Source organism: Pecten maximus, chromosome 4, assembly GCF_902652985.1.
Source record: "Pecten maximus chromosome 4, xPecMax1.1, whole genome shotgun sequence".
NCBI lineage: Eukaryota > Metazoa > Mollusca > Bivalvia > Pectinida > Pectinidae > Pecten > Pecten maximus.
Genome location: NC_047018.1, coordinates 11,964,722 through 11,978,970, shown reverse-complemented (window position 1 = coordinate 11,978,970; position 14,249 = coordinate 11,964,722). Strand labels below are relative to the sequence as shown.

The 14,249-nt window shown below is 37.1% G+C and overlaps 1 protein-coding gene across 1 annotated transcript in view; it reads left to right on the top strand.

Annotated features, from left to right (window-relative positions):
- The window catches only part of LOC117324885 (carboxylesterase 5A-like), a 92,879-nt gene that overhangs the window by 65,079 nt on the left and 13,551 nt on the right, over positions 1-14,249 (top strand). Inside the window, exons 6-7 of the mRNA XM_033880713.1 lie at positions 8,902-9,046; positions 10,498-10,571. Coding sequence (XP_033736604.1) covers positions 8,902-9,046; positions 10,498-10,571 — 219 coding nt within the window. The remainder of the gene's footprint in view (positions 1-8,901; positions 9,047-10,497; positions 10,572-14,249) is intronic.

Sequence of the window (14,249 nt, the reverse complement as noted above, 5' to 3'; positions counted from 1 at the left end):
TTGTGGGGTGGGGTTGTTGGTTTGGGTTGTTGTGGTGGGTTTTTTGGGGGTTTTTGTGTGTGGGTTTTTGTGGTGTGTGTTTTGGGGTTTTTTAGGGGTTGGGGGTTTTGGGGTGGGTTTTTTTGGGGTGTGGGTTTTTTTGGTGGGGGGTTTTTGTGTGTGGTTTTGTGGTGTGGGTTTTTTGTGGTGTGGTTTTGGGGTTTTTGGGTTTTTTTGGTGGTGGGGTTTTTGTTTGTGGGTTTTGTGTGTGGGTTCCCTTGTGGTGTGGGTTTTTGTTTGGGTTGGTTTTGGGGTTTTTGTGGTTGGTTTTTTGCTTGGTTTTGGGGTTTTTTTGGTGTGGGTTTTGGGGTGTCGGTTTTGGGTTTTGTGGTTTTTGGGTTTTTTGGTTTGGTTTGTTTTGTGGTGTGGGTTTTTGGGGTTTTGTTGGGGGGTTTGGGGGGGGTTAGATTGATCTATGGTTTCCATTGATTTTGGAGGTTTATTAATTTTTGATTCAACGGGGTAATTTTTCTCTGTTTTCTCCCTCAATCTGCTTCTTCCATCTTTTAAAATTTGGTTTTGAATAAGTTCTTTCGTATTCTTTTAGACGACACTAGTAACCTAAAAACCTTTCCCGCCTCTTTGAGGGTTTCTATCTAAAAGAAAACCGAAATGACTTCCCAGACGGAAAATTTCTCGGGCCTACTATGCTTTCACCAGGGGGACGAAGGATCAACACGGAAAATAATCAAACCGAAACGTTCAAGGAATCCCTTACTCGCCTGAAAGCTTATCATTTATTCGGGTTTAACGTCTTTGAGATACGGGGGAGCCTTTTTTCGAAATTTTGTTTTTTAATTTTCTAACTCGTTTTGGGGATTTTGAATAAATCAAAGCTTTTATATTAAAAAGGGAATGTAATTCGAAAGGGGGATTCCAGTACCAAAAAAAAAACATTATATCAAGACACTTTAAAAAAAAAATTAAAACTATCGGGAAATTCTTTGTTGAATTTGGGGGGTAAAAACACGTTTCCCAAAATTTTTGGGGTTTAAAAACGGTTTTAAAATTAAGGGCGGGTAAAAAAGTTCCCCGACTTTAAAACCTCCCCCCCACAGTTCCAACCTTTAAATGGTTTAAAAAAAGGCCTTTAAAATTTTTTGGTAAACAAAACCAAAAAAACCCCAAAAAAATAAACCCCCAGCCCGGGGAATTTCCCTATCAAAAAAAAACCGGGAAATCCCGGCCCAAACCAACGGGGAAACCAACTATTCTTTAAAACCAAACAAGGGAATACCACAGGTAAAAAATCAAACCAAACCCAAATAAGGAATTAAAACTCGGCCCCAAAAAGCTTATAAAGGTTAAAAAAAGGAAAATCGCTTTGAAATCCCCAAAAAAACCCTTTCCTAAGGTTTTTCCAACAAAACCGCTTTATATAATAACCCCCAACAAGCAAAAATTATATATAAAAAAAGGGAAAGAATTAAACCCCGGGTTCCAACCACAAAGAAAAACGTATAACAAGAAACTTTAAAAAACCCCCAATTAAACAAACCGGAAAACCCCCGTTAATTGGGGGCCAAAAAACACGAACCGGACATTTCCTCGGAAAACCAAAAAAAAACAACCCCCAATTAAACCGGAAAACCCCGTCCAAATAATTGCCCAAACACAACACAGAATACCGACATTATAACTCAGGTCAACACAACACAGAATACCGACATTATAACTCAGGTCAAACACAACACACCGACATTATAACTCAGGTCAAACACAGAATACCGACATAATAACTCAGGTCAAACACAACACCGACATTATAACTCAGGTCAAACACAGAATACCGACATTATAACTCAGGTCAAACACAACACCGACATTATAACTCAGGTCAAACACAACACAGAATACCGACATTATAACTCAGGTCAAACAACACAGAATACCGACATTATAACTCAGGTCAAACACAACACAGAATACCGACATTATAACTCAGGTCAAACACAACACAGAATACCGACATTATAACTCAGGTCAAACACAACACAGAATACCGACATTATAACTCAGGTCAAACACAACACAGAATACCGACATTATAACTCAGGTCAAACACAACACCGACATTATAACTCAGGTCAAACACAGAATACCGACATTATAACTCAGGTCAAACACAACACAGAATACCGACATTATAACTCAGGTCAAACACAGAATACCGACATTATAACTCAGGTCAAACACAGAATACCGACATTATAACTCAGGTCAAACACAACACAGAATACCGACATTATAACTCAGGTCAAACACAACACAGAATACCGACATTATAACTCAGGTCAAACACAATACCGACATTATAACTCAGGTTCAAACACAACACAGAATACCGACATTATAACTCAGGTCAAACACAACACAGAATACCGACATTATAACTCAGGTCAAACACAACACAGAATACCGACATTATAACTCAGGTCAAACACAACACAGAACACCGACATTATAACTCAGGTCAAACACAGAATACTGACATTATAACTCAGGTCAAACACAAAATACCGACATTATAACTCAGGTCAAACACAACACAGAATACCGACATTATAACTCAGGTCAAACACAACACAGAATACCGACATTATAACTCAGGTCAAACACAGAATACTGACATTATAACTCAGGTCAAACACAACACAGAATACCGACATTATAACTCAGGTCAAACACAACACAGAATACCGACATTATAACTCAGGTCAAACACAGAATACCGACATTATAACTCAGGTCAACACAACACAGAATACCGACATTATAACTCAGGTCAAACACAACACAGAATACCGACATTATAACTCAGGTCAAACACAACACAGAATACCGACATTATAACTCAGGTCAAACACAACACAGAATACCGACATTATAACTCAGGTCAAACACAACACAGAATACCGACATTATAACTCAGGTCAAACAAAACACAGAATACCGACATTATAACTCAGGTCAAACACAACACAGAATACCGACATTATAACTCAGGTCAAACACAACACAGAATACCGACATTATAACTCAGGTCAAACACAGAATACCGACATTATAACTCAGGTCAAAACATAACACAGAATACCGACATTATAACTCAGGTCAAACACAACACAGAATACCGACATTATAACTCAGGTCAAACAACACAGAATACCGACATTATAACTCAGGTCAAACACAACACAGAATACCGACATTATAACTCAGGTCAAACACAGAATACCGACATTATAACTCAGGTCAAACACAGAACACCGACATTATAACTCAGGTCAAACACAGAATACCGACATTATAACTCAGGTCAAATACAACACAGAATACCGACATTATAACTCAGGTCAAACACAACACAGAATACCGACATTATAACTCAGGTCAAACACAACACAGAATACCGACATTATAACTCAGGTCAAACACAACACAGAACACCCGACATTATAACTCAGGTCAAACACAACACAGAACACCGACACTCTAACTCAGGTCAAACACAGAATACCGACATAATACCCCGGTCAAACACAACGCCGAATACCGACATTATAATACAGGTCAAACACAACACAGAATACCGACATTATAACTCAGGTGAAACACAACACAGAATACCGACATTATAACTCAGGTCAAACACAACACAGAATACCGACATTATAACTCAGGTCAAACACAGAATACCGACATTATAACTCAGGTCAAACACAACACCGACATTATAACTCAGGTCAAACACAACACAGAATACCGACATTATAACTCAGGTCAAATTCAACACAGAATACCGACATTATAACTCAGGTCAAACACAACACAGAACACCGACATTATAACTCAGGTCAAACACAACACCGACATTATAACTCAGGTCAAACACAGAATACCGACATTATAACTCAGGTCAAACACAACACAGAATACCGACATTATAACTCAGGTCAAACACAACACAGAATACCGACATTATAACTCAGGTCAAACACAGAATACCGACATTATAACTCAGGTCAAACACAACACAGAATACCGACATTATAACTCAGGTCAAACAACACAGAATACCGACATTATAACTCAGGTCAAACAACACAGAATACCGACATTATAACTCAGGTCAAACACAACACAGAATACGACATTATAACTCAGGTCAAACACAACACAGAATACCGACATTATAACTCAGGTCAAACAAACACAGAATACCGACATTATACTCAGGTCAAACAACACAGAATACCGACATTATAACTCAGGTCAAACACAACACCGACATTATAACTCAGGTCAAACACAACACAGAATACCGACATTATAACTCAGGTCAAATTCAACACAGAATACCGACATTATAACTCAGGTCAAACACAACACAGAACACCGACATTATAACTCAGGTCAAACACAACACAGAACACCGACATTATAACTCAGGTCAAACACAACACAGAATACCGACATTATAACTCAGGTCAAACACAGAATACCGACATTATAACTCAGGTCAAACACAGAATACCGACATTATAACTCAGGTCAAACATAACACAGAATACCGACATTATAACTCAGGTCAAATACAGAATACCGACATTATAACTCAGGTCAAACACAACACAGAATACCGACATTATAAACTCAGGTCAAACACAACACAGAATACCGACATTATAACTCAGGTCAAACACAACACAGAATACCGACATTATAACTCAGGTCAAATACAACACAGAATACCGACATTATAACTCAGGTCAAACACAGAATACCGACATTATAACTCAGGTCAAACACAACACAGAATACCGACATTATAACTCAGGTCAAACACAACACAGAATACCGACATTATAACTCAGGTCAAACACAACACAGAATACCGACATTATAACTCAGGTCAAACACAACACAGAATACCGACATTATAACTCAGGTCAACACAACACAGAATACCGACATTATAACTCAGGTCAAACACAACACAGAATACCGACATTATAACTCAGGTCAAACACAGAATACCGACATTATAACTCAGGTCAAACACAACACAGAATACCGACATTATAACTCAGGTCAAACACAACACAGAATACCGACATTATAACTCAGGTCAAACACAACACAGAATACCGACATTATAACTCAGGTCAAACACAACACAGAATACCGACATTATAACTCAGGTCAAACACAACACAGAATACCGACATTATAACTCAGGTCAAACACAACACAGAATACCGACATTATAACTCAGGTCAAACACAGAATACCGACATTATAACTCAGGTCAAACACAGAATACCGACATTATAACTCAGGTCAAACACAACACAGAATACCGACATTATAACTCAGGTCAAACACAACACAGAATACCGACATTATAACTCAGGTCAAACACAACACAGAATACCGACATTATAACTCAGGTCAAACACAACACAGAATACCGACATTATAACTCAGGTCAAATACAACACAGAATACCGACATTATAACTCAGGTCAAACAACACAGAATACCGACATTATAACTCAGGTCAAACACAGAATACCGACATTATAACTCAGGTCAAACACAACACAGAATACCGACATTATAACTCAGGTCAAATTCAACACAGAATACCGACATTATAACTCAGGTCAAACACAACACAGAATACCGACATTATAACTCAGGTCAAACACAGAATACCGACATTATAACTCAGGTCAAACACACAGAATACCGACATTATAACTCAGGTCAAACACAACACAGAATACCGACATTATAACTCAGGTCAACACAACACAGAATACCGACATTATAACTCAGGTCAAACACAACACAGAATACCGACATTATAACTCAGGTCAAACACAGAATACCGACATTATAACTCAGGTCAAACACAACACAGAATACCGACATTATAACTCAGGTCAAACACAGAATACCGACATTATAACTCAGGTCAAACACAGAATACCGACATTATAACTCAGGTCAAACACAACACAGAATACCGACATTATAACTCAGGTCAAACACAACACAGAATACCGACATTATAACTCAGGTCAAACACAACACAGAATACCGACATTATAACTCAGGTCAAACACAACACAGAATACCGACATTATAACTCAGGTCAACACAACACAGAATACCGACATTATAACTCAGGTCAAACACAACACAGAATACCGACATTATAACTCAGGTCAAACACAACACAGAATACCGACATTATAACTCAGGTCAAACACAACACAGAATACCGACATTATAACTCAGGTCAAACACAACACAGAATACCGACATTATAACTCAGGTCAAACACAACACAGAATACCGACATTATAACTCAGGTCAAACACAACACAGAATACCGACATTATAACTCAGGTCAAACACAACACAGAATACCGACATTATAACTCAGGTCAAACACAACACAGAATACCGACATTATAACTCAGGTCAAACACACACAGAATACCGACATTATAACTCAGGTCAAACACAACACAGAATACCGACATTATAACTCAGGTCAAACACAACACAGAATACCGACATTATAACTCAGGTCAAACACAACACAGAATACCGACATTATAACTCAGGTCAAACACAACACAGAATACCGACATTATAACTCAGGTCAAACACAACACAGAATACCGACATTATAACTCAGGTCAAACACAACACAGAATACCGACATTATAACTCAGGTCAAACACAGAATACCGACATTATAACTCAGGTCAAACAACACAGAATACCGACATTATAACTCAGGTCAACACAACACAGAATACCGACATTATAACTCAGGTCAAACACAACAGAATACCGACATTATAACTCAGGTCAAACACAACACAGAATACCGACATTATAACTCAGGTCAAACACAACACAGAATACCGACATTATAACTCAGGTCAAACACAACACCGACATTATAACACTAGTCAAATTCAACACAGAATACCGACATTATAACTCAGGTCAAACACAACACAGAATACCGACATTATAACTCAGGTCAAAACAACACAGAACTACCGACATTATAACTCAGGTCAAACACAACACAGAACCGACCATTCTAACTCAGGTCAAACACAAAGAATACCGACATTATACCTCAGGTCAACTACAACACAGAATACCGACATTATAACTCAGGTCAAACACAACACAGAATACCGACATTATAACTCAGGTCAAATACACACAGAATCCCGACATTATAACTCAGGTCAAACACAACACAGAATACCGACATTATAACTCAGGTTCAAACACAACACAGAATACCGACATTATAACTCAGGTCAAACACAACTACCGACATTATAAACTCAGGTCAAACACAACACGAATACCCGACATTATAACTCAGGTCAAACACAACACAGAATACCGACATTATAACTCAGGTCAAACACAATACCGACATTATAACTCAGGTCAAACACAACACAGAATACCGACATTATAACTCAGGTCAAACACAACACAGAATACCGACATTATAACTCAGGTCAATACAACACAGAACACCGACATTATAACTCAGGTCAAACATAACACAGAATACCGACATTATAACTCAGCTCAAACACAGAATACCGACATTATAACTCAGGTCAAACACAACACAGAATACCGACATTATAACTCAGGTCAAACATAACACAGAACACCGACATTATAACTCGGGTCAAACACAACACAGAATACCGACATTATAACTCAGGTCAAACACAGAATACCGACATTATAACTCAGGTCAAACACAGAATACCGACATTATAACTCAGGTCAAACACAACACAGAATACCAACATTATAACTCAGGTCAAACACAACACAGAATACCGACATTATAACTCAGGTCAAACACAACACAGAATACCGACATTATAACTCAGGTCAAACACAACACAGAATACCGACATTATAACTCAGGTCAAACACAGAATACCGACATTATAACTCAGGTCAAACACAACACAGAGTACCGACATTATAACTCAGGTCAAACACAACACAGAATACCGACATTATAACTCAGGTCAAACACAACACAGAATACCGACATTATAACTCAGGTCAAACACAACACAGAATACCGACATTATAACTCAGGTCAAATACAACACAGAATACCGACATTATAACTCAGGTCAAACACAACACAGAATACCGACATTATAACTCAGGTCAAACACAGAATACCGACATTATAACTCAGGTCAAACACAACACAGACATTATAACTCAGGTCCAACACAACACAGAATACCGACATTATAACTCAGGTCAAACACAACACAGACATTATAACTCAGGTCAAACACAACACAGAATACCGACATTATAACTCAGGTCAAACACAACACAGAATACCGACATTATAACTCAGGTCAAACACAACACAGAATACCGACATTATAACTCAGGTCAAACACAACACAGAACACCGACATTATAACTCAGGTCAAACACAACACAGAATACCGACATTATAACTCAGGTCAAACACAACACAGAATACCGACATTATAACTCAGGTCAAACACAACACAGAATACCGACATTATAACTCAGGTCAAACACAGAATACCGACATTATAACTCAGGTCAAATGAAGATACATGTATATCAAACAAGTTGTTTAGATATAACATAGATGTAATATTGATTAGTTTTTTACTTGTTCATAACTTGAACCTGTTCTGGGACAACAGATATATCTACGTGATATAAACAACTCACCAGTTAATGATACAAGTGCTAATCTTCTCTATAGACCTTTGTTATTCCAGTCAGTTTTGGGCTTTAATTGGTCGATCTTTCTTTACAGCTCAAGTGCTTCTGGATCAGTACGATAAAAAGGAAGAATTTTCACAAGAAATGTTTAAGAAAGTATTGCAACTTTACAAATCGGCATTCCCTAATGTGTGTGGCCTTACAGGTACGGTACAAACGCGAGATAGGGACGTGCGCAATTCTGAAAAACAAGGCGTATTTTTCAGTTATGTAAACATAGCCATTTTACCATACATATTACCTATACAAATGTATTGATATTTGTAATCTACATTTGCAATTTCGATACAGCTGTGAAGGATAAGTAAACTTATTTTTCGCTGCTTTTCAAACCTAAGAAAACCACTTTAAAAAAACTAGAAACTGCAAAATATCATGTTTTTTTTTACGCAAAATGACACAATTTTCTACACATTCTTTTTCTGAAACCTATTTGAAATTAAAAAGCTCTATCCCAAAGACAGAATTAATCTTGTTTTGTCATATGTTCATCATTAGGATTTCTGCTATCTTACCTCGTCTGCTACACACCATTTTTTTTCTTTCTTTTTTGCTGCAAGTAAAACTAAATTTCCTGTCTAATCACAACATCGGAAAATCCGGAAATTTATAATATAAAACCCATTTGTTTTTTTAACAAAGGTGAAGCCTGTATATAAAACTTCATAATTAGTATACCCATTTTGGTATACATCTATATTTTCATTTTACCCGCTTAACAAAACAAAATCACCCTAGGTCAGGCTATCCTACTGTGATCTACTACCTATATACACAATATATGTATCCTAGGGGTCCTCTTTACTCAAAGAGATTTCAGCAGCACTAAACTGATCACATATGGAAACAGACTTAAGTATTTAACTTATTTCTAAATCAATTTGCATGCCACAGCTACATTTGCGTATCGTGACTTTATTTGAATTGTTTGTAGTCAATTAGTCTTGCTTGCTCTCTCAATGTCCTAACCTGCTGTGTACATTCGGCGGAAGCATTTATTCCATTTCGATGGATTATGTGAATTCCTGTCATTTTTTTATAAGAATAAAAACTCAACAATGTGCTAAAATAGCGTCTATTTTCGGGAGTTATAAGTTATTTAACTCGCTATTCTCCACCTGTACGGTATAGGATAGAGAAAGGGAGAAGTAAATATGTCCTAAGTTAAACGAGTCTGGGGCGTGTGTCAAATGAGCAGAATAGCATACTAGACAACATATTTACCTTGGTATAATTTATGCCAGATCTGGTTCATCTGCAAAAAATGAATAGTCAGATTAAATGGACATTAATATTAATATGATTGTTATTGACGCTGAGTGATACTTTGTTACAGAGCTGTAATATTAATATGATTGTTATTGACGTTGAGTGATACTTTGTTACAGAGCTGTAATATTAATATGATTGTTATTGACGCTGAGTGATACTTTGTTACAGAGCTGTAATATTAATATGATTGTTATTGACGTTGAGTGACACTTTGTTACAGAGCTGTAATATTAATATGATTGTTATTGACGTTGAGTGATACTTTGTTACAGAGCTGTAATATTAATATGATTGTTATTGACGTTGAGTGACACTTTGTTACAGAGCTGATCCTACACGAGTACTCTAACTGGAACTACTTCCGCCGGGAAAATGAATCACTCCTCAACTTTATAGAGGTACCTCCTGTAGTATGTTATGAACGTGAATGTTTATCAGACGTGTACAAAAGTGATGAATGAAGTGTAAAATGATTATATAATGTGTACACAATAAACGGCATTCATGAATGAAATATTCAGTGTAAAATGATTATAAAGTGTGTACACAAGTAACGGTATTAATGAATGAAATATTCAGTGTAAAATGATGATATAATGTGTACACAATAAACGACATTCATGAATGAAATATTCAGTGTACACAAGAAACGGCATTCATGAATGAAATATTCAGTGTAAAATGATTATATAATGTGTACACAAGTAACGGCATTCATGAATGAAATTTTCAGTGTAAAATGATTATATAGTGTGTACACAAGTCAAGGTATTCATGAATGAAATATGCAGTGTAAAATGATTTTATGATGTGTAAACAAGTCAAGGTATTCGTGAGCCAAGTTTTCGGTGTAGAATGATTTTGTTTCTTTTACAACACCTTCTTTAACTTGTATGTTGAATAGTTATTTTACTTGGTGCCTTACTTTCATCTTGAAAATAATCAAATGCCTTGGGCGATTTGAGATTTAGCCGTTTAAGCTGTATATTAAAGATATTTAAAGATAGCCTGAGTGTCTAAAGCTATAATGTATGTTCCGTGTACTATTTTTGGGAAAGCTCCGAGCGCTTGTAATTACATATGATGATTTTTAAAATAGGACGGATATCTGGACCATTTATTACACCAAACTGTTGTACAGAGTCAACCTTTACAATGTTCTTTGTTCCAGTAAAACTTGTAATTTCCGTTGATAATGAATAACTTCAGCACAGGAGTTTCCCTGTCAGTATAGATAATGGTATCTGTGGCTGATAACACCTTAACGATATACAACAGGTTATTAAACTATTATAGGTATCCTGAAGGGCTTACATAAGTATGTTCTGACCTTATTATAAATGAGAGATAACAACCATTAGTCGGAATGGCCGCATGTAATATGATTACAGGAGATTACATTTCAGTACAAACGATTTTGTTGTTGAATATCGTGTTATCAAAGCATTACGTGGAAGTGATGGGGTATCCCTCCACTCCGAAACTCCCCGGTGTTCCCTCCTTCACATCAAAGCTAGGCCTTCGACGTCTTCAGATATAATCGGAGATATGTCAAGGAAGGGGGATAATATGAGTGTGTTATCGATGATATAAGTAGATGAAAGTGATGATATCATACTAAAAATATTATCCAACTGACGCCAAATAAATTGCATGCTGAAGGAATATATAGAGTCAAACTTTCCATCAAACTTAATAACATACACCGGATCTGGAATAGGCTCTGCATTTTGCACATTGTAAAAACAAGTTTAAGTGTATTCTGTGCAAAACGGGTTGATTATTAAGACAATGGGAGTCTCATTTTATTCTGGGATAATATGTTCGGGTATTAATTGGATACGTAAATAAATCGGATAGTGTAGTCATTTGGTAGTGTTATCCTTTGTAGAGCAGTAAGGTACATAATGATCAACTGGGCGTCGTGCCTAGTTCTTTGAATTTCCCACACATTGGGTTATTTTTTTCCCATGTTTACCTTAAATGACATCAAAAAGAGATAGTGTTGTTGAAAACCTAATATTGTTAAGAAAATAGTATTGTTAAAAAATGATAGGTTGTGTTCACTGGCCAGTGTTTAACACAGTACCTAACAACTCGTACATGATATGCTAATGTGTCAGGGCTAGTCATACCAGTAAAAGCTAATTAGTCATTAAGCCAATGGTCAGGTAATAGCAATAGCAATAGCAGTCATCGGTCTTCTTATAAGCGTGTCCGCTTCTTGACCACCTGTTTTTATTATTCTATTTACAGTACGCATGCTCAATCATGTATCAAGTATAGTAGATTCCTCATTTAAAATATGGTAGTTCAAATTCAAATTTCCTCAATACGGTCATCAAATATCATTAATAAAAAAAACGAATTGGTGATCAGTTTCATATTTAGACTATTAACACACCATCTGTATCTACGGTCACTATCTATATATACATGTATAGACTGTATAGGTAGTAGGTGTTATACAGAGTATTTTGGCGGGTCGTTGTTAAACTAGTACACGTAGCAGGATGGGTGGAACTTGATCGCCTTGTTAGTCCAGTGCTTGTTGAGGTTGCTTTTAAATGAGTTGATTGATGGTGAATTGACAACTAACGATGATAAACTGTTCCAGCCATCGACAACTCTGGCTGGGAATGACTTTTTTCTGATGCTTAGCCTTGTGTGTGGTTTTGCCAATTTCTTATTGTGTCCTCTTGTCCTGCCTTCTCCAGTTATTTGTAATAGATCCTCTGAAGTCACATCCATCCCATTAAGGATTCTGAATACCTGAATCATGTCGTATCTTTTCCGCCTGTACTGGAGTGATGGGAGCCCGAGGTGACGGAGTCTTTCTGGATAAGGGAGATGAGATATATTCCTGACCAGTTTAGTAGCTCTCTTTTGGACATTCTCAATTGCTACAATGTCTTTTTTAACTGCGGGCTCCAGACTGTGACAGCATATTCAAGTCGGGGTCTTACGAGAGATTTAAACAGGGTTGTTAACATGAATTTATCCAAATTTTCAAATGATCTTTTGATGATGCCTAGCATGCAATTAGCTTTCTTGACACTGGATGCGACTTGTGCACTGAATTTTAGTTTTGTATCAAATAAAACACCCAGATCTTTTTCCACAGAGTTTCCTTGAATTTCCTGTTCTTTCAGTTTATATTTGGTTTTCTTATTGTTTTGGCCAAAGTGTAAACTAGAACATTTTGAGGGGTTGAATTTGATCTGCCATTTGTCTGACCACAACTGTAGTTTGTCTAAATCGTCTTGGATGATGGTTGTGTCTTGCTCCGAATCACTGAGGCCGTACACTTTCGTATCATCTGCAAATAGTTTGACAGTGGATCTTGTACCGTTTGGAATGTCGTTGATGAAGATAAGAAAGAGTACCGGCCCGAGTACGCTCCCTTGTGGAACTCCGCTTCGCACGTCTGTCCAGCTTGATGATTGACCTTTGACCCTTTACCGACGGTTGCTAAGAAACGCTGATATCCATGACAACAGTGCACCACTTATTCCCAATGACTTTAGGTTTAATTCAAGGCGCTTATGGGGAACTGAGTCGAATGCTTTCTGGAAGTCAATGTAAATTATATCCATACATTTTTTGGAGTCCAGAACTTTGGTAATTTCGTCTAGAACTTCTAACAACTGGAGTATTGTTGATCGTCCCTTTCTGAATCCATACTGGGAGCATGACAGTTTGTTGTTGGTCTCAAGATATTCCATGATCTCATCTCTGATAATTGATTCAAGTATCTTTACTATAATGCTAGTCGGGCTTATTGGTCTGTAGTTGGACGGCTGTTTTTTATTCCCTTTTTTATAAATAGCAGTGACATTGGCCTCTCTCCAATCGTGTGGCAAAATTCCCTCTTCAATGGACTTATTGAAAAGGATAGATAATGGCTTACCTATACTAGCCCTCAGTTCATAGATCACTTTAGGGTGTAAATCGTCTGGTCCCGGTGATTTTGTGGTGTTGATATTTTCTAGTTTCTTGATGACCTTTTCTGGACCGATTTCTATATTCTCTAGGACAGCGGCTTTTGGGTCAAGATTTGGAGTTGTTGGTAGGTT